Raw genomic sequence first — 25,176 nt, forward strand, 5'->3', positions numbered from 1 at the left:
TTTCCTGATACAAAGTAGTTTACCCACCCGTACTAGTTCGCTATTGTTGTCATTTACACAAGCCCAGAATCACTGGAAACTGAATTCCATTCCGCACCCCGTTTCCGAGTGATTTATTAGTCGGTCAATACTACAGCGAATTATATCTCCGCTTCTCAGCAGCGAGGCGGACTCGAAGCTGTGCCTGTTTCCGCAATCGTGCTTCCACAGCAGCCGTATCAACATGGTCTTTACCGTCAAACCCCATTGTCGCTGATGCACTGGCACCATTCGCTCGATTTGCTCTCCTTTTTTCTTCTTCTAGCCGCTGAAGAAGCTCCGCTCGTCTTTTGTCGCCGTCCGAAGACAGTAGCACCTCCATATTGCCCCCGCTGCCATCCCGCACTGAACCTTGTTTTCCTAGGACGACGAAGAATTTTAAATTGATGAGTGAGAAAAAAAGAATGAGGGCAGCTCACCAGGTGGTGATGATTGTGGCGCCGTTGGAAGAGGGACGCCGAGCCGGGTTTGTCGAGCAGTAGTTAGTGCCATCATTTCCGGGGCGGAAAGCCGCGGTCGCGATCGGACCATATCACCCAAGATATGAGAAGAAGAGTCGATAATCTCTGCCGGGGTTAGTGGGCGCGTAACCCCGTCAATTGGGCTTCCCTGGGAGACAAATGGTTGTCCCGTGCTAGGGTCTGACATTCGCAACAGCAAAGAAGGGGGAGAGGAGGCGTCTTTCTCGTTATTATCGGTTTCGTTTGAATTGGCCCTGAGTCTAGACATCTTCGCAGAAGAGCGCTGCATTGTTCTGTCAGCTGGACGTGCGACGAGATGAGCCTGAACGCTCTCCAATAAACTCCGATGGCGAACGCGTGGGGGCTTTCGTACGGGTGCTGATGATGGCAAATGTGGTTCCCCAGAAACATGACCTTTAGAGATTTCCTCTTTCGACCGAGAATGGTTGGTGTCGCGCGATTCTTTCGTGAGATTCTCCTCCCTCAAAGCAGCAGCAGCACCAACGAATGAGAGCACTTTTTCTGGTCCAGACCCTGGCTGACTTGGCTTGCTAAACCTCGTTGGGTTAGGCAGATCGCGGGACCGAGTTTCTTCATCATGAAGCCTGCTATCACCGCCATCTTGGAGAGACATTAATAGTGGTTCAGGCGCAGGCGAAGCTGATCCCAGCGAGATGACGCTTCCCTCGCTTGGGCTCGGGAGACGGGCTTTGCCTTTACCCTTGACGTCATGGCCTTGGGCCATCTCCACCACATTGTTACTCGAGGTCGAACGATCAACGGGACGAGCGATGTCGTCTTCGCGTGAAGTTGAGGTATTGGTATATCTAGTTCGTGAATTTGACCGGGATTCAGAGAATGAGTGGGAGCGACTACGTCTCCGACGTTGCTCTGGAGATATTGACCTTGACGGTGAGTGCCATCTCCGACGCCGTCTGGTATGCGGTTGAGGAAGCGTGGCGGGGACATCGTACTGTGAAAGTTTTCATTAAAGGCATGTCCTTGGGTATGAAATGCTTGACTACCTGAACGACATCGTCGTAAACAAATAAGTCTTTGTATGGGGATCGTACGAAAGAATAGACTTCTGCGTTCATTAGAGTTCATTAGCTGTCAGCCCAGTATAGGAAAAGAGACCCACCGTGAGCAAAGTGTTCCGCGTTTACGTGCCTCTCACCCTCCACATATGGGGCGTCTAGATCCAGAAATTCGGCGAGCAACTTGACGGCAGATTCGGACCGGATGTCGATGGCTTTCATAAGAGAAATAGTGAAGTTCGTTAAAAACTGAAGCGATGGGTGAGAACAGATAATGAACTCAAGTACTTGTACCAACTTCGACGTCCAAGTTGACCCATACTCGTAATTCTCTACGCAGAAACATGATTGTGCGGGCGATTGTGTCATGTGAGGCAGTGAACTGTGCTGGGGTAGGATACGGACGGTAGCGCGTGTGAGAATTGGACGCGACATGCTTGACAGACTTGAATAAAAATAGAATGTGTGTTGAAAGACGCACCTTGGCATATAGCCCGTGCTCATAAATCCATCTTCTCTTCACGATCGAACGGTCGAGCCGATCCGCTTCGTCGTTCTCATCTGGCTCCCTGATTCCCCACTGACGCTCCCTATATTGGCGCCGAGGACCACGCGTTCGCTGCAGCTGTCTCAGAGGCAAAGTCTGGATGGGTCGGGGTGATGTCGCCAACGGCGCTAGGAAGTGCTTTTGGTAATCGAATCGCGAGCGAATGTGGTGGATGAGGAAGTCTCCCACGGATTGCGAGCATAGTGGACAGCGGCGCGACTGGTCTAGAGAGAATGTCCTAAATGATCAGAGAAAAGATGGGTCCTGAGTTGCGTTGGCTGACTCACCCGTCCAAAGCAGCAAGCAGTCGAAACAGAATTCATGAGAGCAGATTGGAACAAGGGTGCGGTCTATGATATCTTGCAGACATATAGAACATCTATCGGAGTCTTCTTCTTCTTCTATCTTCGTTTCTGGTTGTTGCTCCTCAGTTTCTGCAAAGTGAGTGTTTGTGACAGGCGGGGAGTCCATTTTAACACGTTTTGGTGAAGGACTCCTGCTTGTGGACCTAGCCATCCGATATTGGGATGCTGGATAACTCAACGCTGAACCAGCGGACGGTAAAGGTGCTGAGGAGAAGGAAGTGGTCACAGACAAGTCACGATCATCACGTGCTAAATTTTACCAGACCAAAAAGCAAGATAACTTCGCATACACACTTCTTACTACAAACAATAAAAACCGTTACCAGGATAATTCACCAGTCGGGTCTCCGAAGCGACCTACGCAACGACTCGATCAATTGCTCGTAACAGGCCGAAAAAAGAAACGCACCAGTGGGACCATCCTTGTCAAGCAAGCACCAGGGTAGAATATACTTTGCGCCTTGCTCTGGTGTCGCCCCCACCCGCAGTGAAGCCATTTATCTTTGTCGTAGTGAAACCGGGAGTGACAGCATTGACTTTGATACCCTCCGCCCGCAACTCGTATGCCAGAGCGATGGTGTAGCTGTTCGCTGCTGCCTTGCTGGTGTTGTAGGCAACAACTTGGTACATGTAACCTTTGTCGCTTGCCATAAGGGTGTTGGAGGCCATATCGCTGCTAACTGTGACGATGGCGGCTGGGTTTTCCGACGTCGAGGATGCTCTAATGAGAGGAAGGAAGGCCGCGGTGGTTTGAACCAGTCCGAAGAGGTTAGTCTCCATTGTCGCGCGCATAGCAGGGAGACTGGGCTCGAGGGCATTCTGAGAGATGTGCATTTCAGCGACACCTAGGACATGTCAGGGAGAACGGGCATAGTGTTTCAAAGCTTGCTCACCAGCATTATTTACCAGAACATCAAGACGACCCTCATTCTTTTTGATTGAGGCAACAGCGGCCTCTATTGAGGACACATCTGTGACATCAAGCTGAACGAACTTCACATCCAAGTTTTTCTCTTTCTTGATTTTGGCCCTGCAAAGATGAGTGAGTGCACATGTAATAGATGAGATGTTTACGGACACAGCGTCAAGACCCGATTCAAGCTTCCGGGACGCAAGGTAGACGGTATGACCCTTGGCAGCCAAGAGATGAACAAGCTCATAACCAATTCCGGTGTTGGAACCAGTGACAAGAATGACTTTGGGGGAAGACATCAGGTAGTGAAGGTCGAATCAGTGAAGTAGTTGGGGCTTAGCCATGGTATCGCTAGGCATGCGCCTTATATAGGAGACAAAGGTGGGTTATCCATCGCACATGAGTGGGTCAAACTTCTTGTGGATCGTCAATGGGCGCCGGATACTTACAAAAGTGGGACGGAATGACACATCAAGTGGGACGGAATGACACATCAAGCCGCTGACTCAGCAGACCCACCTTGATTCCCTGTTGACGCGAGTTCGTGACCACAACACGACCTACTTCGTGCTAGCACTCAAACTCTTTCGGCCACCATGACCATAAATGCCGGAGTACTGCCTATGGAGCTTCTGCAGCTCATCGGGGAGAATGTCGAGAAGCAACACGACCTCCTCGGTTTACGCCTCGTCTCGAAAGCATTCAGCGTTGTGGCGACCCCTGCAGCCTTCCGCGTCCTTATTATACGAGATAGTGTGGCCAGCGGTGAATCCTTGGCAGCGCTTCAACAATGCGGAAAGCCATCGGTGACCCACTCGGTTTGTGAGATTGTTTTCGAGGGAGACCCAAAAGTTCGTCCGCAAACTGTCAGCTATTGGAGAGGTGAGTTCAGAGTTAAAATCGATATCTCACATTTACTCTGTCAAGATACTCCTCAGTCAGATTATGAAGCTCGAAGAACATCCCTGGCAAAGTCTTTTGCGGGTTTAGGGAACTTTCCGAACCTCAGCCATCTCAAACTCAACTTCCACGATACGTGGGAAGAGGAATACGAGAATGAGCCTCCCGAGAATCCCACTCACTTCCTTCAACTTCAACTGGATCTATTTGCAGTCCTCTCAGATAACCCGGTGCCAACAATCGTCGCTTTGACCCTACACAACATCATCGGGGCTCCACACGACCTCTATCGTCAAGAACAATTTCTGGCCATCTTCCATCATCTCGACTTTCTCGAGATCTCGATTCTTTACGCTAAGTACATTGATGTCGGTGGTTACTACATCCAATACCCAATTCAACTTTTCTGGCAATCCGACATACATGGCATCTTGCTCAACGCGAATGCTGTGAAAACTCTCGTCCTTCGTAGTGACCATCCAGTTGGCTCAGACCCGGTGCTGCCTCTGACTGATCTGAGCTTCCCCCAACTACGCTCACTGACTCTTCAAAAATTCTGCATTCTTCCGCACGATCCAACCGCTGATGTCTTACCATTCATTCTTCGACACAACTCTACTCTCATTCGTCTCGAATTATACGACTGTTCTGTTGATGGAGGCGAGGACCAATGCTATGGCTATCCTCGGCCTTGGCATATCGTGTTCAATATGCTCCAATTTGGACTCGCCAATTTGCATCACTTTGTTCTAGAGAACGGGGATGCGACGCCCGAGGGAGTTGACAGGCGGTTCTCGTATACATTTCTGCCTAACAGCGATTATCGCTACGCCCGACTTGGAATGGGCCAGGACCATGGCCTCGATGATGGACTGCCTGTGGATAATGCAGACGACTTGAAAGCACTGGAGGCATTTCTCGCCACCCTCGATTCCAGACATCGATGAGTACCTAAAGTAACTCTTTCCTCAATATTGTAAACCGTAGAAGATCTGTTTTTCTCCAGACGTGTGATTCTCAATCGGCAAAAAAAAAAACTGAACTGGGAGGTGAAATTGCCTGGTAGAACCTGAATTATAATATCGACGTAACTTTCAATTAAAGCAGGGGCAGGTATCTCCGAGGAAGTTGAACGACGCGTACTTGAACCAAACTTGAACACACCTTTCCCAAGCCCATCTCGCCGGCTACAGAATAGCATGAGAAAGACGTTTTCGTCAAACGAAGTTTTCGCACCCAAGATACCAGAAATGCCCTGACTGTGCAAGCCGATCATCCACGCCAGTCCTTCGAGTTGGTAGTCCCTCAAACAACATTCTCGTTGGGGGTCTGCTGGGGTCTGCTGCTCCATTTCTTCGGTTATAGGTTGTAGACCGTCGCCCCCGACGAACTCGCTTGGTTGGTCGTTTGGCCCGCTCTTCCTCCGCCGTTCTTCGCCGAACCTCCTCCATTTGTTGCTTCAGGAGCGCGCTGTAGGCGACACTGCGGTCGAGAATGCGCACCTATCCTCAGTGAGACCATGGTCATCCGGTTCTGCCTCTGTCTCAATCACTCCTGAGGTAGCAGAAAGAAAGGGATTCGAGTCCTGCACGTAAAACAGTTGGTTGTAAGTGGACAGCGACGAATTGTGGGGACCCACTTCGTCTGACTTGGACTGGGGTGTTGTCTTGCCTGTTTCAGGGGTGTGGTGACGACGGTGCGGTGCTGGGCGGCAAAGAGGACCACATCCTCGATGGGGATGGCGAAGGGCTTGCCGTCGAAGACGGAGTAGCGAACGACGCAGCCATGGAGGTCAAGAACAAGAAAAATGATGCGTCAAGTCACAACGTGACTTGACGCGTCAATGCCACCCTTAACGCTTGATATTTTATGAACTTAAGCTCGATATGATGATAGGAAGATATGTACTGTAATGGTAAGTAGCCGAAGGCAGAATATCGTAGCCACGAGTAACGGTTCAGTAACGAAGAATATGTAAAAGGTATGGTAGAAAATGTATCAGTTTGCTTAAGTTAAGCTTTCCTTTTCTTAGCTGGAATAGTCTTATGTTCTGTCGAAGGCCTTTTTTTCCCAGTCACCTCGGCTACGGCTGGCAATAGAGCTTTCTGTTCGGCGCACCATTGAGCCAGATCGAGGATATCATGTTCCAGGGCAAATACGGTCAAGCGGTCAACAAGGGCATGTTTGCGTCTAAGCGAAGGGTCAGTTTGGATTGCTTTGCTGCAGCTGCCGAGGAGTGAGAATGAGATAAAAGCACCGAACGTTGCTTACAAGTCCTTCAAGACATCCCATCCAAACGTGCCACAAGCGGAGGCCATACCGTCAATACCAACAATGGATATGTTCTGCTCTGCTTCCGATACAGCCAGCACGCGAAAGAACAATTCAAGGTCTTTCCACCGTTCCGCGCATTGACACAGTAGAGTCACGGCAACAGGTATCCTTGAGGCCTCTTTCTTTTTTGCTTTGGTCCGCTGCTCTTGTGTGGCGTAGAACCAGATATTGTCTTCCGCATGCTTCTTCTCAACGGGGTGCTTGAATGCGCTGATGCGGGATATCAGAGCCTCAGCGACAATTTTTTCTCGTGGCGTCGGACTCGTGGTTGTCAAGGTGTTGAAGAAGTGCGCAGCATAATCATACATGTCCCCGGGAACAACGCTCCGGCCCAGCTCACTGTCATCCAACAAGATTAAAATGACAGTGCGTTTCCAGGCTATGTCCATTAGTTTCGGTCCTGAAGAAAAGGATTTGAAAATCCTACTTTTTATGCGATGTGCGGACTAAGGGTAATGAGCAAATAAATTGAATACGAGGAAGAACTTGAAGACGCACAGATCTCTCGTCTCTTTCGAATTCAATGTTGTCAGGTGTTCTCGTAAAATCGATGACTGGTCCACAAATATAATCCTGTTCGTTGTACTCTTTCATCGTCAGCTCATCGACGTCGACTGGCATCCCGCCCATGTCAACAACTTGCTTGATTACCAGGAGGTTTTCGCCGTCATCGTCGCTTCCCTCCTGGTCAAATTCACTCTCATCAAACTCCTCTTCATAGTCATCATCGTACGGGTCATATCCCCGAATGTGGCATGAGAGATGGACCTTTCCTTCCACGTGGGCCATATAGAGCCTGAATCCGAGTTGGCGGGCCACTGAACTGAGCTCTCGCGAAAGAAGTTTATCCGCTCCCTTGAGAGACATAGAGCTGAAGGCTGGGCCGTGTTGGTATGTTCTACGCAGCACACAGGCGAGATGTGTCGGTGGAGGCGGCGTCACCATCGAATCGGCCTGTTTCAGGGACAACGTAGATTCTTTCCAGGTCTGCAAGACGTGATGCAGCTTCTTGACCGGTTCGGACATGTCGGGTAAACCAAAGGAAGGGGAGTCGATGGTCGGGACAATGTTGTAGACAAGAGCAACGCGATGACCGTCCCTGACGGACCCGGAATCAAGCTGGCAGCCAGCATACCAAGCGACGATGGTAGTAGATTTGCTACTATCTGTTGCAACGTCGAAGTTCTTCTGAAAGCCGTCCACGTCAACGTTGGACTGGACAGCGAGTTGACTGCCCTCAAAATTACTGGGTAGGAAAAAGATCACATATCCGACGGCAGAAAACTCTTTCGAAGCTATGGGTGCCCTGCAGATGTCAATATCTCGTAGCTTCGGAAGACCGCAACGCACTCGCAGCCACGTTTACTAACGACCAGCTTCTGAAACGATAGAGAACAGGATCCAGAGAGAGCGAAATTTTCCGTCACGAGTCGTGCGATGGTACCTTGGACCCAGGCATCCCACTGGGGGCTACCAAACGAGATCTGTCAAACCAGGATTATCGGATGTGATTGTGAAGAGGGAAGCAAGAGAGGAAACCTTGTCAGGTGCGACTTCACACAAGTTCTTGTCAGAAAAGGAAAATGCGTGTGCATCACGCTCGCCGAGCGGGATACCGACCGAGCCCACATCATCAACCGTCAGGTATGGATTTGGCGCGTCGCCTAATGGATACTTGATCGAAAACGCAAAAGTGCCGTCGAATGCAAAGTCGCTCTTTATGAGTGCCTCGAGATGCTCCTAATGGTTAAGGGTCAGTGCAGTTCGAGAAAACGCGTGAAAACGCGCTTTGATTCCGAGCGGTCGCGTCTCTTCAGCTGGTGGTTCAACTTTAGTCACCAACTTTAGATTGAACAAGCTGTCCGTCTGTGAGGCTTTTATTAGTCCTGGGGGGAACACGCACCGTGGTGAGGCATTTTTTCGCTCCGTTTGCTTGGTGCGTGCCATATGATGTCTAATCCAAGACGTGGTTGTGGCCCTGAACGAAGGGACCGATGTCACGTGAGGACCCTGACTGTTTGTGAAAGGATTTGCGTGATTGCCGTGAAAAACTTCTTTTACATAGGCCCCATTTCTTGTCCCATGTTTTTCGTCGACTACGAAGCCTCCTACTCGACAACAATCAATGCCCCAGTGCAGACCGTGGTCGATTTTCTCCATGATCCAGCGGGATTGATGCGTCTGAACCCGGTCATCATCGACGTCAAGAACGACCCCAACGATTCACAGAAGTACATTATCGTCGACCAGCTGAACATGCTCGGCTTCAAGAGGCAGTTGACATATACTTCGAAGGTGACGATTACAGAGGCCGGGATGGAGGCGGAGAGTAGTGCCGGCGCGGGAACAACCACAATTGCCCGCTTTATTGCGAAATCTGCCGGTACAGCCATAACGGAGCTAGAAGAGAGAACCAGCGTCAATGTGCGTCTCCCATAGCTCAAGTTTACCCCACCCTCATTACTACGAAAGTGCTTCTTCCTCTTCTTGCCATTCATTAAAGGGGTCATTGCTAAATCACATACTGAATCGCATGCGCGCTTGAAGAATAGGCTTGAAGGAGTTGAGGTAAAGACACATTAGGATGACACTAATTCGGGACTGTTCAATAATAATATATGCCTCTCCCACTACTTACCGGGTCTCTTCGGCAAATGTACGAGCCCACTCATTCTCCATGCCAATGCCCCATTCACGAACGGAAGCTTGGCCACCAACCACATTACGTTCATTCGCATCCATGACACCCAGTCCATCCTACCTTGCTCCACCTCCATGATCCCCTCGACCATATCGATAACTTCACGAGCTACGGCTCGTCTACGAACACCCCAAGCATTCAACTTTTCGAGTGAGCCAGTTGATATGGCCTCCGCAAGTTCACAGCCATCGCAAACACCCTATACTAGTAGTCAGTACCCTTGCAAGAAAGGTGACAAGAATACGTGCCAAATGCATCCCTTGAGCACCGCCAGGGCCGTGAGTATGCGCTGCATCTCCGACCAGCAAAATACACGCTTCTCCAGAAGATTGCTGGACATATTGCTCAGCGAGAGCCCGCCTGGTCTGGAAGCGCGAACTCTCCAGAACAGTCATGATTCTTGGCACTGGGTAGCTCTTGTTATGCGACCCCGGTCCATGAGTATCGAGCGCGGCCTGCAGATAGGCTGCATCCGGAGAAGGTGGAGGCATAGTGGAAACCCCGAGATAGAGTCTGTAGAAGTTCTTTTTTTGGTCATCGGACTGCAACGGCGCTGTCAAGACCATGCCTCCACCCCCAACCATCACTTGCAGTCCATTTCGCGGAAGATTTGGTGGTATTGGTTGTTCAAAGAGGACGTCGGCAACAACGAATGATGGGTCGTTACTTGCGGGAGTAGACTCGTTGCCGGTAAATGGGTTGAGGTATTTGATACCAGCGAATTGACGGATGGTGGATTTCGTCCCGTCTGCCGCAACGACATACTTCGCGGTCAGTTTTTCGCCGGATTCGAATGACAACTCGTAGTGGTCCCCGCTCTCTCGCATGCCTAAAACCTTCTTCCGCCAATGCACGACTCCATTCGGAAGAGCTTCGTGCATCCGTTGCTCGAATTTGTGTTGGGGCATGAGGAGAACGAAGGGGAATTTGGTATAAGGCGCGAGATCGTGCATGCGGATCTGCAAGACGGGTCACTCCCAGACATCGATGCTTTGGACTACTCCAGACTGGACGCCTTCAGAGGCGAGTTCACTAGCTAGGGTAGGATGTGTCCAGTTAAGAGCCTGTAAAACGTTAGCGGGGTGATCACAAAGACTTTCAAAGACACACTTCTAAGGCGCCTGGCTGGATTGCGACTGCCCGCGAGCTATTGTGGCCCGACTCGAGCGCATCGACAACGACAAACGGCACTTTTCTGGCGGCAAGACCGAGAGCGCACGCTAACCCACTGGGTCCTGCGCCAACGATGCATACTGTCGTTGAATCAGGTAGGATGGAGGCCATGAGAATGATGACGAACCGAAGTTGAGAAACTGAACATGCGTTTTATGGTGGTTTCACTGAGCCACCAGCTTCCGAGGTACAGGCTCTAGCACATAAGCAGTTATTGCCCGCCGTTGGGAACATTTGACCCATCTTGACGTTGAGCGCCGGATATGAATAGTTAAGAGTGGGTCAATCTTATCGATGCCACAGCACACCGAGTTTCGGCTGGCACTCGACAATCATTTCTGGCTTGGCTCTGACCAGAGTCTGTGTTATCTTTTCGTCGATGGAAACTTCGGGAGAGGGTGGATGTGTCACGGCATCAGACGGCATCACTGGGCGTCACATCACATATCTCTTTGACAAAACAAACTCGAGTTATACTTGCCCATTGCCCAACAACTCCTGTTCGCTCAACTCGCTCACGAATGAATCCGGCCTGTCAGAATATGAAGATTCGGATACTAGAGGGACGAAAGCAATACCCTGAAGGCTGAAGTTGCAGTGTTGTCAATAAGGGTATTAATAAGGGTAGTCCTACAAGGTAAGGCCTTAATATCAAGATAAGCCTTAATAAGGGTACCATAATTAAGGGTGTTAATAAGTAATTTCCTATTTGGGAAATGTTATTTCTGTAGCTATGTACAGCCATCAAAATCATCCCCAGATCCTCCAAGTACACTATCATCAAGCTTCTTCCCGCTGTACTTAGCTTGTAGCAGCTCCATAAGCCCTCCTCCTGTGTAAGAGCTGCACAGCAGCACACAGCCTTCTCCATTTGCATTAGATTGATTGCATTCTTGGAAAAGAGCGTGTTAAAAGTTGCTCGGAGCCTAGCAGAGGTGTTTGGGAAGCACAGTGTTACTTTCCTTGCCAGATTTTAACATACAGTAGCACTGGTGGGGGTGAGAATCCAGTGGTGTGATGCAATCATTAAGCATATTAAGGGCCTTATCATAAATCTTGTCCATGATAAGGGCTTATCATTATCTTATGTTAAGGGCTTAATAAGGTTAAGGGTTATCATCTTATCAACAACACTGTGAAGTTGTGCGATACATCCACTAATATCGAGGTACACCTTTCCTTCGGGCATTGTCTTGACCCTTCACGTCTCTATCAGGCCGACTTCAACGATTGCCCGCCCATTGACTCATGAAGAGGCGTTGGCGTCCGACAGCCTGTTGCTTTCATTACAAAAGCTCTGAACTCCCACCAAATCTATACCTCGAAATTGAAGGGTTAGGACTGGTCCAAACTAATGCTGGCGAAAAGGCAGTCAGATCTCTGAGATCCCGCAACGTACTTATACCCTTCGAAAGCTACTGATTCGTGGCCCTGGCTCTGAGTACGCCTTTCCTGGTTTCGTACCCCCTCTTCGTCAAACTCAAGCTTCATAGACCAACGATGTGTAAAGTGTCTGTCGTTCTATACTCCCGCTATTCTGATCCCTATGTCCATGACGGCGACAATCGTAAACTTGAATTTGCCAACCTTCTAGATTCCAAAGAGCCACAAGTGCGACACGGCGATCGAAACACCACCTTTGGTGAGGAGTGACTGACCCTGATCCGGAAACACCCAGAATATATATAAAGACCACTTCGCCATCCCCCAAGCCTTCAATGTTCAAGCCGCACAGGTATAGGATTTCCCTGTCCGGTTTTGATAGCGGCGCCAGTCGCTGGACGCCGTTATCTTTACAGCCACTGAATATAGCCTCCAAGATTCCAAAAGGGTCTGATACAAGTCATAGCCCTCTGACCCGTCACACTCTCAGCCAGCGACTGTCTCTCATGTCGTGGAATTTACAGGCAACACCTTACAAACGTGTTGAGCGGGCACAGCTCATCTTTGATCGCATCTTCCGCGCCAACCTCCCTGACGTCCTCCTGCTCCAGGAAGTCAACCGTGACGTGCGCAAGGCTATCCTGGCCGACCCCAAGCTGCGCGGGGGCTTCCTGATGTCGGACGCGGACTCCGAAGACGACAGTGCATTCTTCCCCTTCTCGACGATGACCCTCCTGTCCAGGAAGCGCTTCGCAGCGGGCGGAGTATCCAGCGGAGAGGACCAGCTGCAGAAAATGGTGATTAGCGACGCCTTCCGCATGACACTGCCCAGCCGCGACGACAGGGACGCGCTCTGCATCGACGTGTCTGACCCAGTCACGCCGGGTCACGTGCTGCGCCTCATCAATGTGCACCTCGAATCGCTCGACGCCGCTTTCCGACGTGGCTTCCAGCTGTACCTGATGAATGCCCTCCTCCGCGAGGCTGGGTGCAGCGGCGGCGTCATCGCAGGGAGTTTCAACGCTTTTGAGCCGTACGATCTCACGCTTGTCGAGCAACACGGGCTGCTCGATGCGTGGGTCAAGTTGCACGGGCCGCTCCCCCGGGCCGACGTGGGGCACTGGCGTCGACCTCGACGACGGCCTCCAGCCGGCCCGCCTCGACAAGGTCGTGATGCTTGGCCTTGAGCCTGCCCACATGGAAGTCATTCCGCCTGGTCGGTTTGACAACGGGATACCCTGGAGTGACCACTGCGGGCTGCGCTGCACCTTTGTCGTCTGAATCCCTGATAGTGGGTGACTTGGACTTGACGGATTAGCTTTCTTGTCTCAGAGTGGAGATGTGTGTAGAGTAGAATCATCTGGATTAGTTGAGAGTAAAATCATCTGACCGCGTCCGTCTTGTGATTGCCGAACAGGCACGCGTCACGTCAACGGTAGCTTGTCAACAACCACGACCTTGAACAACATCCCAAGCACTTCCTGAACTTATTGCCGTTTGCAGAACAGTTTGGCACGAATGCGATCGGACATGATCGCACCTCCTCCCCACATAGGACAATAGATGATTTGTTTCTCTACAACCACTGCACGTATAAACATGATTTTGGTACCATAATTCACCATTTTTCACGACCGAATTTATGGGCTTTAAATGTTACCTGAATTTGGATGTCATATGATACAGTCAATGTCTGGGTGCGTCAATTATTGTGCAAGAACCTCTTCTTCTTTCTGCATGTTTCAAACACAAAAAGTACTTGGAATTGGATGCTTTATCCACTCACCGAGTTTCAGAATTATTTGTCCATAATCGGGTCCAAAACGGACGCGCCGATTCATCACTGGTGACGTGACACAGAGTTACTTGTCGCGTCTTCCCTCTCTCGACCACCCGCAATGGGCTCAAAGCAACGAAAGCGAGCTGCACAAGACCCAGATGCCCCCAAACGCCCTGTGGGCCGCCCTCCCAAGAAACCAAAAGCCACTCCAGACCCCGACTCTATCTCAATGTCTTCCCTTTCCTCCCTCAGCTCGAGCATCAAGAGCGCATCTCCAGACCTCGAAATTATTGAAGATACAACAAAACAACTTCTTGGCTCGCCTGGCAGTGACCGAGCATCCTCCACAGACAAAGTCAAGTCGCGCAAGAAGGACAAGCTTAGTGATGATGAAATTGAAGAAGACTCCGATTCAGACAGTGACAATGAGGAAGTGGAAGCAGGTGCGTAGCTTTTCTACATTCAGTGCAGCTTTTGACACATCTCAAGAGCTTGGCTCAGTCATCATGACCATACCCTCCAACGACGACCTTGTTGAAGATATTGACATCCCTTTCGAAACCACTTACGATCAATTTCTCGAGCTCATTTCTGAGGCACTCGATACTCGGGTCCCAAATATCAAAATATCCTACAAACTCAACACAGAGAAGCCAACAGAACCACAGCATGCACTCTCTTCCAAAGCCCACTATGACCGACTCATCTCCGCAGCACAAAAAGAGCTTTCGATGCGAGCAGCACTCCCTCCTTCCAAGCGGCCAAAAAAAGACTTCAAGGTTCACATCCATGACAAGCGCGAACGAAACGAACAGTCATCAGGAATGGGAAAGGGTGGGAAAGGAAAGGTAGGAGTATCTTCCTGTTTGATTCTCATCGACAATAATATGGCTACAGGGCAAGTCGGCTAGCAAAAGCATGAAAAAGAAGAAGCACTCTGACGATAGTACTGACGAAGACGACAACACCTCCACCAAGAAGAGCAAAGAGCTGACCGCGGAGGAGCATATGATCAAGCTGGAGGAAGCGTTGCACTGCCAGATGCACAACCGCATGTGCTTTGTGTCGAAGGACCACGGAGAGCATGTGGGGGTTAGTGGTGGGGATGCTTCATTGTGGTCAATCCTTTTGGTGCGTTATTATCATCTTTTCTTCATTCTCTGACTCGTCAATAAGCAAAACAAGAAACACACTTCATACACGGTTCCACCAGCTATTCTAGGACTCAATCTCGAGTCAGGCTCTCGCAGAGCTGCCCCGAGTCGCCAGGGCTGTAGCGAAGACCCATCTTGAGTCTGAACGATGCTCTCTTGAGTGCATTTCGTTCGATGGCAACCCGGGTAAGCTGTTCAAAGTCAGATTTCATCGTCTAGTATATACAATCACACACCTTCTTCATAGTGTAATCCACTTCGCTGCAAGGCCCTCCAAATAGTTGACAGTGAGACATCTCTCCTGCACTGCTCCTCGAATTCGTACTGGAGCTCGTCAAGATACCGGTCGCAGCTTCGATTCAGGCATCCTTGTAAGAACTAACGTAGAATTAGCTTGAAGCGTGTAAGTAGGACTTGAAAATGTACCGCCACCTCCAGTGTGTTCAAGTGCCTCGTTCTCCCTCGTCGCCTATGTGCCCCATTTGATACATCTCCAGTTTCCCGAAAACACTTCTCAATGCGGTAGATTTGACGTTGTGAAACCTTTGTGTAGGCCGTTATTGTCTTCTTATTGAGGGTAGAGCCCATTCGGATAATGGTCCAGCGAAGGTCTGCTGAGACCACTTTGCCCTTTGCCATCGCAGGTGGTTGTGGTCAAGAGAGAGAGAAAGCCGCGTCAAGTTACGCGTTATGTCACAGTGACGACTTGACGCGTCCATTTTGAGCCCAATTATGAATGAATAATTCTGAAATTTGGTGAGTGAATAAAGCGTTCAATTTCAAGTATTTTCTGTGTTTGCACCATGTAGAAATATAAAGTAGTTGTTGCAAAACAATCGATGCACCCAGACATCGACTGCATCACATGATGTCCAAGCTCAGGTGAAATTTTGGGCCCATAAATTCGGCCGTCAAAAACGATGAATTATGGTACTAAGATCATGCTTATACATGTAGTATTCGTTGAGAAACAATCTATTTACTTTCCTATTCGGAAACGGGTGCGATCATGTCCGATCGCATTCGTGCCAACTGTTCTGCAAACGGCAATAACACAATCCATTGACGGGTTGATGCAACAAGAGATTCAAGTCTTAGGGTTCTCGCCCTGTAAACTGATCCAACGTGTCGAAAGTGAGGACTTGGCCACAAGGAAGGTGGACACTCCCCTGGTTCGTGGTCTACTGCGAAGCAAAAGTATATTGAAACTGATAATCTACAGATAACCGAATCAAACTTGCCATTCAGCGCTGGCCGACGAGGGATGGTGCAGACCCTGACCCTGGAAATATTTTCCTCCTTGATCTTATTGCGCCAGTCTTGGTCTTGGAAGCGGAATAATACGACCTTACTGTCCAGAAAGGCGAGTATAAGAGCGAAGACAAACCAGAACGAAGCCCAACTTCAACTTGCTCGACTCAAGTCAAGATGAAATCTGCTCTGCTTCAAATCGTCGCTCTTTGCCTTGCCACCGGCTTTGCTTCTACATTGACGGCTGCTGGCCCGACCACCACTACCGCTAAGCCGGGCACCACGACTACCAAGCCGGCCGGACCTGCGACGACAAGCACTTCCACCATCGGAGCAGGTCCTACTCGTTCGTTAGCATTTTCTTACTGAAGTAACGATTAACATTGACTCAGAAGCGCCATCGCTTTCCGATGCGCCGAGCTCATATGCGGCTTTTGGCTCGGGTGAGTCGATTCTTCGCCGTCCTACGTCTTCTCATATTTCGCAACAGTTGTCAGCAAGTGGGCTACGCAGAACGAATGGGTCGGTAAAGAAGGATCCGACAACTTGCCCGTGCTGCTCATTCCTACGGCAAATACCAGCTCTCCCAGCGATACAGCCCCAGTCCGAGTGCAATTTGGTTCTGGATATTTCGAGGTTTGTTGTATGTCAAAGATGCCTTCCACTTATGAACAACCGTATAGGTCGACACGATCTACAGTAGTGGAAGCAACTTCCTTCGCAACACGACCGTCTCTATTCTTGTCCCACTTTGGGGCCTCACCAATCTTTCTGGACCACTCGACATTCCGCTCAGTCCTCCGGTCGACATTCCCGTGGCCATCCCCGGCACTCAGATCAATGGAACTATTACCTTCTTCCTTGATCCGACCACAAAAAGCGAAGTCCTCATGGGCTGGAAGCTCTTCACTCCTTTTGCCGGCAATCTTGATGAGAAGGGCCTCAGCGTCTTCCCCGACAAGTATGTGGTTTGATTGTGATTTGCCATTGCTTACAGAAGTTAGACTCAACACCTATTTCTCCCAAGCGCAACTCGAGGGCACTCGCCAATTCACGGACGCTGAACTGAAAGCACTCAGCAATCCTCCTGCCAAGCTCGTCCTCGATCCTAATGTCGGCTTTGCTAGTGAGTAATAAGAGCTTTCATGTTGCTAAAACTAACTCGTGTTAGACCCGAATCCAGAGCAAAAGCGTGAGTTGATTCAATCCTAAGCAATTGCTTAGCTTATCGTGCACAGTCCTCCAAGAGTTCATCAACAACTACGTCGACCCAAGCACTTCCACGACTGCTATTCAGACCTTCGGTGCTTCCACCAGCGGGTACACCGTCGACGTCTCCTTCTTGAGTATTCTCGAACTCTCGGGAAATGTGGACCCTTCCTCGCTCTCCGCCTCGGTCACGCTCTACGTCAAAATTCCGCTCGCCAGTCGCATCAGCCTGACGAAGATTGAGGGCAGCCTGATCACTGGTATCACGGCTAACATTAACGTGATACTGGCCAGCGGTAGGGGCGACCATATCCGCCCCGGTTAGCCCATCGGGCAAGCACGACCTCACAATCGACGCCACCCTCAGCATCCAGTTTGTTGGCGACTTCGGAACTGGCGGAAAACATAAGATCTTAACCCTTCCGTGCGTTGCTGTCACTTCTTCTCTCCGCGATACTGACTCTACTGCTCAGCTTCTAATAATCTCTGAACAAATACCACTCAAGCTTATGTATTGTCAATGAATATTTATTGCGAAATTTGCTCCATTGAAATTGGGTTGACTTGACTTGAGTCCTGGGCTACGAGCTGGTATCTACTTACCCTCTGGACGATGTAAAAAGGTGAAGACGTGGCGATAGGCACAGCAGTACTCTTGTTTATATTTTCTGCTTCTGCTTCAGTCGTTGTCGTTCGGACTTCCATTCGTTCATATGATTTCACGCCCACGTGATACTTAGTCAGGCATTCTTGACATGCGGCGTCTCGACGCGAGAGATTAGCTCCGAGGGTGATATCAGTGGATATGCAAGTTCAGTATCACTCATACTATGAGCTTATTTAAACATAGCGGGTGGCTATGCCAAGGACAAACTTGTTTTGGAAGTCATTGTACTTGAGTACTTTTGTGCAAGGGAGGTCACGACCGTGACACGACTCTATCTTTCATCCAACCCCCATTCAAGCATAATTTCGGCTCCAGCCAGAACATTCACAAAGTAATGACAACATACACCCGGGAGGAATTCAAGGTATGGACATTCATTCAAGCACTTAGTAGTAGTACCGTGCCGGCGTGCCCGGCTGGCACGGTGCCACTCAAGTGCCACTGGCAAGCAGTGGCAATGCCAGTTATGATCCAGCACGCTGAGTATGCCTACAGGAAGAGGTTGCCCAGATTTTCGAAGATGGCTTCGAATTCGAGGGCATTTTCGCCGTGACAAAGCACTTTTCTCTCCAAGACATGCCAGTTCCGTGTTTAGAGGTCCATGGTTTAGGGTTAATCGGGTATCCTTTGAGTGTGGGGGACGCACAGGCCATCGCGCAAGTCGCCTCTACGTTCGGAGAGATTCCAGCTGCCCAGGTAATTATAAGCTAGTTGCAGAATCACTCACCAGCATTGACGATCGACACTAGATTGCAATGCTCAATCCCGAGTGGCAGAAGTGGCTTGATAAGATGGCATGGTCCAATATCACGCAGCCCCTCTCGATGTCCATGGTATCGCTGAGTTTGAAGAAACTCGTCCTACAACGAAGTGGCTTTCCGTAAGTTTCAGGTTCCCTTCCCACATAGCACCATACTCACCTTATTAATCTTCAGCCACATGTCAGTAAACAACGGCGGTGAGCTCCATATCGTCCTTCCAGGATGTTATGAAGGGGGCCTACATGAACTGCGTTATAACGGACAAACACAAGAGTTCGATCCAGCCAAGAATGGGACACTAACAACAACCATGATTGCATCGTATCCTGGGGTCGCACATAGCATTTCCAGCTTGACTGCAGGTTATTGTGCCACACTTGTTTACAACATTGTGTCATCGTCGCGAGAGGAGAATGTCAGTGCCCTGTCGTCGTCCCACTGGCCAATGCAAAAGCTTCGCTCTTTCCTACTTGCGTGGAGACACGACGCCAATAAAGACTTGCCACCCTACCTTGTGTACATCCTGGATGATCATTATTCCACGCACGCAAAGTTCAGCACCAAAGAGTTGATCGACCGGGACGCAGTGCTGCTGGAGAAGCTTGCCCCCCTTGCCAACGAGCTCGAATTCAAACTCTATTTTGCGCAGCTCGAAACAGTGAAGACAATCTGGTGTGAAGTTCCCGAGTATAACCAGGATCGTGAGCGTTTGAAGGACACCAGCGAGGAGTACTACGGGGAGGATGAGTTTGAGCCCGTTCGCTCATCCACATCCACAAACGTCAGATGGATCATTGATTCAGATGATACACCAGTCGAGATACCGGGTTTTCAGCCCAAACGAACTCGCAAGGGCAAATGGGAACACGAGGTTGTGCTTCAAACAAACGGTAGCGTGTTCGGAGAAGACGAAGACCCGGACGAAGAAGAATTTGATGTTCTGGATGACTATGTTTGTATTTGGATTCATTGTGTAGAAACTGGAAAGCTGAAGTATAGGCAACTAGGAGGGGCAACAGACGAAGCGTAGGTGACTTGTGTGTTTCCGCGGCAGACTGTTGACCAGCAATGCAGGCTGGCGTCGCACCGTTCTATTGATATGGCATAAAACCGCCAATATCGAATCTACTGTTTGCATAGGCGATGTCTTCGATCATGCATTGAGCGTTTTGGTGGATTCTCGATCACTTGTAGCGACGCAACGCGAGGCCAGAGTCATCGAGCAACTGGTACAGCGCTGTGAAGCTTCTTGCGACCGCTTGGAAGCCAAGATCAAGCCCTTCAAGGAAGTCTCCTACCGGGAACGTGAGTTGAAACAGGCGGTAGACGAAGAGGGGGCAAACATTGTGAAGGCTATGGGAATGGCTGCGGAATGCGCAATACGCTGGAAAGATGTGAATCTTCTTGTGAGAGCGCTGAAGGCCTGTTCAGTGGATCGGAATATCGACATTCTCGGTGTTGATGGAATTGTGTCCGCATATCAGGCGTTTGGGTGGGATGCTTTAGTGGACTTGTGAGTCGAAACTATTTGCAGGCCTTTGTAAGGGCAACCCCGGAGGCCTGAGATCAAGGTCCTAGCAGGGGAGGATCCAAAGCGTGAACATTGGTAAGCGAATACAAATGAAGCTGACCTAGCAGGGGAGGATCCAAAGAGAAGAAACTCTAAGGGTCCGCCTGCTAGGTAGCTGACTATATACTGCTTGTCCGTAGCTGCCGCTGTCGGGCACAGAAGGCTTGGGCGGCGTCGCAGGCGAGGTCCCAGGGCGACCGTCGGGAGGGCGTTGACGGATCGGTGATTGTGCGGGCGAGATGGAGGGCCGGACCGGAGACGGAACCGGAGTCGGACCGGAATCGGAGGCGTCTCCGAGGGGGCCGAAAGGGAGGTTCCCCTGACATCACCCCCCTTTGAATGCGGCGTCCCCGACGCATAGACCGGAACGGAATCGAGTCGAAGGTCGCGGAGGCGATGTGTCGTGGCTTGCCAGGGTACTTACGATAGAACTCCGCAATTTTCTCCGGGCGAAAGACGCGGTCGAAGCGGACCCATTGGTCGTGCGATGCGTCGTAGCCTTTCCATCTGACGAAGTAGTTCAGCCGCTTATACCTCACCCTTGCGTCCAGGATTTCCTCTACTTCCCACTCCGGGACTCCGTCCTCGAGGTCCGGAGGGGGCTGGTCGTAGCCGGGGCGTCCGTCGAAGGGGTCGTCCTGAGCGAGCTCGAGCTTGACGACGGGGAAGACCGGGTGGAGCTTCGAGTAGCGCGGAGGGGAGGTCGAGCTTGTAGGCACCTTTGCTGATCTCCGCGACTATCTTGAACGGTCCAAGGCGGCGATGGGAGAACTTTTTCCGAGGGGCGAGTCGTCCTGATGTCAGAGGCATCCAGCCAAACACGGTCGCCAACCTTAAACTCCGGAGACGGAGTCCGTCTCCGGTCGTAGTAGCGCTTGTACTCCTCTTTGGCCTTAGTGAGCGGCCTTGGCTTCAGCAACACCAGTGGCGATCCGGTCGCGGAACTCGTTCACTGACTCCATGGCGGAACGGACTCCGGGTTCGAAGCCCATGCACGGGAGCCGTCCCGTGTCCGTCATGAAGGGGACCTGCTGCGTGGAGAAGTGAACGTGGTTGTTGTAGGCGAACTCCGCGGCCGGAATCAGCTCATCCCAGTCGTCCTGCTGGTAGTTGGTGAAGATCCGCAAGTACTGCTCCAGCTCCTGGTTGACGCGCTCTGTCTGACCGTCTGTCTGCGGGTGGTACGCGGTGGGACGTGGCGGGCTTGATGCCGATTAGGCGCCAAAGTTCTCGGGTGAAGTCCGCGATGAACTGCGAGCCGCGGTCGGAGACGTACTTCTCCGGAGTCCCATGGTGCCGCCAGACATTCCGGTAGTAGAGGCGGGCTGCCCCTACTGCATCGACCGTCGTATGACACTCTGAGAAGTGGGCGCGCTTTCCGAGGGTGTCAACGACGACCATGATCGTCGTACCCATGGGCTTCGGGAAGCTCTACGATGAAGTCGACGGAGACGGTATGCCAGCGTCCGGGGCGTTTCCGTGGGGTGCAGCTCTCCGTGGGGCAGTCTCCGGAGTGCCTTGGTGCGACAGCACAAGTCACAGGTCGCAACATACCGGCCGATATGGCGAGACATCTGAGGCCACCAGTAGTTCCGGGAGACCAACTCCAAGGTCTTGAAACGACCTGCGTGTCCGGCGACTCGGGTGTCATGGCAGAGCTCAATGATGCGTCTCCGGAGGTCCTTGTCTTTTGGTACGACGATCTTTCCTCGGAAATGGAGAAGACCGCCGGAGACAGCCCACTCGTCAGAACGTGAAGAGCGGGGGCCTCGAGCTTGACCTTGAACCTTAAGAAGTTGCCGGGCCGCTAGTGCGACGGGCTCCTCCAGGTCAGGCTCACCGGAGAGGGCATCACGGATGTCACGGAGGAGTTCAGAGCCGGGACCGGAAACGGAAACGCCCTCGAGTGCGCGGACGTGGAAGAGTTCAGGCCGCAGAAGGACGACGCCGGAGTTGTCGGAATCGACTCCGTGGTCGGGTCTCCGGGAGAGGGCGTCAGGCCGACCCATATCGCGGCCAGGCTTGTGGTGCAGCGTGAAGTCGAACCGGGAGAGGTACAGAGACCACCGGGCCTGTCTCCGGTTGAGGTGTTGCGTCTTCCTGAAGTACTCCAAATTCTTATGGTCAGTCCAAATCTCGAAGGGCGCGGCGCCCTCGAGGAAGTGTCTATACTCCTCGAGTGCGCGGATGATCGCGAGCATCTCCTTGTCGTGGATTTCGTGAGTTGCGCTGGACATCATTTAAGCTTTTGGAATAGAATGCTACAGGGTGCCACTTCCCGTCCGGGGCGGATTGTGAAAGAACCGCCCCGTCGCATAATCAGAGCTGTCCGCCTCGAGTCGGAAAGGCCGTGCGTCGTCCGGAATCGCCAGGACCGGTTCCGGGTGACCCGTCCTTGATCGCTTGGAACGCGGAGGCCCTCGCGTCGCCCCAAGTCCATTGCTGGTCCTTCTTGGTGAGCACGAAAAGAGGGCGCGCAAGGGTCGAGAAGTCCCGAATGAACCTGCGGTAGAAGTTAGCGAACCCGAGGAACTGCTGAATGTCCTTCTTGTTTTCCGGAGTCGGCCAAGCGGAGACGCCTGCGACCTTGACGGGGTCCATTTCGACGTGGTTGTGGGAGATGATGACTCCGAGGTACTCGATTGACGATTTTTCAAAGTCGCACTTCTCCGCTCGAAGGTACAACTTGTGCTCCTGTTAAGTGCCGTGTCGACCAGAGGGACGGAGACGGAGACGGAGACGGAGTCGAAGTCGGAGACGGAATCGAAGTCGTAGAGCACTTGGGGCGGAACACCACAGAAGGATGATTGGGTGACCGGGGCTTCCAGTTGACCAAGACAAGACAAGAGGAGAAGAGCGGAGTCGAGACGACGCTGGGAGATAGAGACCAGCAACGTTAATTTACAAACTGAAGTACGTGATAATACATCAAAGTATTTATAGTACGAGAAGTAACGGAAACGGAATAAGGTATAACAAAGTAAGTAACAAGATTAGAACAAAGTCAAGTAAAGTAGAAGAGGAGTTGCATACGAGGAACAAGGCATAGATGATTGCATAGATCATAAGTCGGAGTAATTGGAAACGCTCAGTAAATCTTCATTGCGTAAAAACCAAATACCGGAGACGGATATCGGAGACGGATGCCGGAGTCGGCACGGATATAACAGTATCCCCCTCTTGCGTTTCTTGCCCACAAGAAACAGGAGCAATGGTCGTAGAGGTTGGAGTCGGAATCAGAGAGAGTCGGAGTCAGAGTTGGACTTGTGAAAATTTTGAGTCGAAAACCGGAGAGGCCGAGATCACCGAGGAAGCCGGTGAGAACGTGATAATAGCAAGGAGGACGAAAAAGGAAAGGGGTGACAAGAAGCACGTCACCAATTGACATCAATCTTTTCATCTTTACCCACACCCACCATGTCGCCAAAACGCCACTCCAAGAAGAACCCCAAGAACCTGTTCGAGTCCGAGGTGGAGCGGGTAGATGAGCTGTCGGAGACGGAAAGGGTTGAAGGCTGGGTTGGGGAATCGGATAGGGACCCCTTGGCTGACGCGTTACCGTCGGTTAACAACCGACGCCGTAGACATGCGGAGGGAGTTGGAGGAGCTGGAGCGCAGGGCGCAAGAGTTTGCGCGCGACTGGCGGAAACGGCTCCGCGAGCACCGTCACCAGGGTGGTCGGTCGGAGTCGCACGACCCTGACGACCCGATCGACAACGAGCCGATCAACGAGGAGGAGTCGGAGCACGGGTCCGCGGTGGCTCCGATGGTGTGGACACCAGCGGATCACGACGCGCTGCTAGCGATGGCAGCCGAACAACAGCGGCGTCGCGCAATCGACCAGCAGGCGGCTCTGGACCAACGCCAGAGAGTCGAGGCCGAGGGCAAGAGAAGAGAGGCCGAAAAAGCCGAAAACCAGAAACAACGGCGCCGAGCCCAAGCCGAAAAAGCCAGAGAGCGGGTCAACGCACGCCGCGAGCGCGGACTCGCGCCGCTGACGCGTGCCGAGGAAGCCGAGGCAGATGCCCGAATCGGTCGCCGAATCACGAGGCGTATTGATTCGCCCGTGGAGCCCGATTCGGCCGATGTCGCCGAAGAAACCCAGAAGGTGGCGGATATAACCGAAGCCGCCGAGAACGCCGACAAGGCCCAGACCGAGGAGCCCGATGAAGACGGCGATGCAGAAGAAGAAAGTAAGTGCAAGAATTATTCTCGGTTATGAACCTGACCCGTTTTGGCAGAAAAATCGCCAAATGTATCAAGACGGGAAACCCTGTGTGTGGAGCGAACCCAAGCCCAACACGACTTGGCGCGGGCGGCTTTCCTGCGACAATTGCCGCAAACTCAAGGTCCGTTGCGAGGACGGAAACCCGCCTCTTCGCTATCGCAAGGACGAGAAGGAGGCAGGGATGGCCAAGAAGGGCAAAAAGAAGGCGGTTGCGGGAACACGAATTGTGGTGCCCAGAGCGGTTGAGACGAGGGGTCCTGCGGAGACGTCAGCGGAGACGCCAGCGGAAACGCCAGCGGAGTCGTCAGATCCGACGCTCAGCAACGCGGGCGTTGTCGCCATGATCGGCAATCTGCTGATGCGTCAGCGAACTGATCACCGGCAACTCAACCGCGTGATCATGGGGCTGCAGAACCTTGGTCGCGAGTTGCGATTCAATGTCGGGCGCGATCAGCCTCGGCGACCACACCCGAACAGCTGGACGAGCGCATCCAGGGTATCGACAAGACCCTGGAGCACTGGGATGTTTTCATCCAGCGAGAAGGCCAGAAGTGCCGGGATGCAGACGAGTCGGAGTCGGAGGGACGAGAGGGCGAGCCTTACGAGGAAGAGCAGGAGGAGCAAGAAGAGGTCGAAGAAGAAGACGCGATGGATGTGGACGAGGAGCCCCCGAGGGTCGACAAAGGGAAGGGTAGAGCCGAGT

At 51.6% G+C, this 25,176-nt stretch overlaps 7 protein-coding genes across 7 annotated transcripts; 4 read left to right on the forward strand and 3 right to left on the reverse strand.

Moving 5' to 3' along the window:
- Window positions 1–130: 130 nt before the first annotated feature.
- Window positions 131–2,660, reverse strand: MIND_01322400 (Ring finger domain protein; the record flags this gene model as incomplete). Its single annotated transcript, XM_037369675.1, has 7 exons — window positions 2,372–2,660; window positions 2,019–2,308; window positions 1,836–1,973; window positions 1,642–1,786; window positions 1,526–1,587; window positions 459–1,473; window positions 131–399 (listed from the first exon to the last, which is right to left on the reverse strand). The coding sequence occupies exons 1-7, from the start codon at window positions 2,598–2,600 to the stop codon at window positions 131–133; spliced, it is 2,148 nt and encodes a 715-aa protein (XP_037214173.1). The 5' UTR covers window positions 2,601–2,660.
- A 215-nt stretch (window positions 2,661–2,875) lies between these two features.
- MIND_01322500 (uncharacterized protein) lies at window positions 2,876–3,661 on the reverse strand (the record flags this gene model as incomplete). Its single annotated transcript, XM_037369676.1, has 3 exons — window positions 2,876–3,294; window positions 3,343–3,479; window positions 3,528–3,661. The coding sequence occupies 3 exons, from the start codon at window positions 3,659–3,661 to the stop codon at window positions 2,876–2,878; spliced, it is 690 nt and encodes a 229-aa protein (XP_037214174.1).
- Window positions 3,662–3,958: 297 nt separating this feature from the next.
- Window positions 3,959–5,209, forward strand: MIND_01322600 (uncharacterized protein; the record flags this gene model as incomplete). The annotated part of the gene is made up of 2 exons (XM_037369677.1): window positions 3,959–4,244; window positions 4,290–5,209. The coding sequence occupies 2 exons, from the start codon at window positions 3,959–3,961 to the stop codon at window positions 5,207–5,209; spliced, it is 1,206 nt and encodes a 401-aa protein (XP_037214175.1).
- A 1,065-nt stretch (window positions 5,210–6,274) lies between these two features.
- MIND_01322800 (FAD-binding-3 domain-containing protein) lies at window positions 6,275–8,756 on the reverse strand (the record flags this gene model as incomplete). The annotated part of the gene is made up of 8 exons (XM_037369678.1): window positions 8,500–8,756; window positions 8,440–8,462; window positions 8,136–8,336; window positions 7,947–8,080; window positions 7,095–7,902; window positions 7,024–7,042; window positions 6,534–6,975; window positions 6,275–6,488 (listed from the first exon to the last, which is right to left on the reverse strand). Exons 1-8 carry the CDS (start codon window positions 8,510–8,512, stop codon window positions 6,275–6,277), a joined length of 1,854 nt encoding a protein of 617 aa, XP_037214176.1. The 5' UTR covers window positions 8,513–8,756.
- On the forward strand, window positions 8,679–9,035 carry MIND_01322900 (SWIM-type domain-containing protein; the record flags this gene model as incomplete). The annotated part of the gene is made up of 1 exon (XM_037369679.1): window positions 8,679–9,035. One exon carries the CDS (start codon window positions 8,679–8,681, stop codon window positions 9,033–9,035), a length of 357 nt encoding a protein of 118 aa, XP_037214177.1.
- Window positions 9,036–12,359: 3,324 nt separating this feature from the next.
- MIND_01323000 (uncharacterized protein) lies at window positions 12,360–13,040 on the forward strand (the record flags this gene model as incomplete). Its single annotated transcript, XM_037369680.1, has 1 exon — window positions 12,360–13,040. The coding sequence occupies one exon, from the start codon at window positions 12,360–12,362 to the stop codon at window positions 13,038–13,040; it is 681 nt and encodes a 226-aa protein (XP_037214178.1).
- A 3,175-nt stretch (window positions 13,041–16,215) lies between these two features.
- Window positions 16,216–17,727, forward strand: MIND_01323100 (uncharacterized protein; the record flags this gene model as incomplete). The annotated part of the gene is made up of 9 exons (XM_037369681.1): window positions 16,216–16,384; window positions 16,431–16,481; window positions 16,529–16,674; window positions 16,722–16,999; window positions 17,043–17,164; window positions 17,210–17,230; window positions 17,277–17,507; window positions 17,548–17,671; window positions 17,721–17,727. The coding sequence occupies 9 exons, from the start codon at window positions 16,216–16,218 to the stop codon at window positions 17,725–17,727; spliced, it is 1,149 nt and encodes a 382-aa protein (XP_037214179.1).
- Window positions 17,728–25,176: the final 7,449 nt, after the last annotated feature.

The sequence above is a fragment of the Mycena indigotica genome (assembly GCF_014461135.1).
Source record: "Mycena indigotica strain 171206Taipei chromosome Unknown Mind.scaff0014, whole genome shotgun sequence".
In the NCBI taxonomy this organism is placed as follows: Eukaryota; Fungi; Basidiomycota; class Agaricomycetes; order Agaricales; family Mycenaceae; genus Mycena; species Mycena indigotica.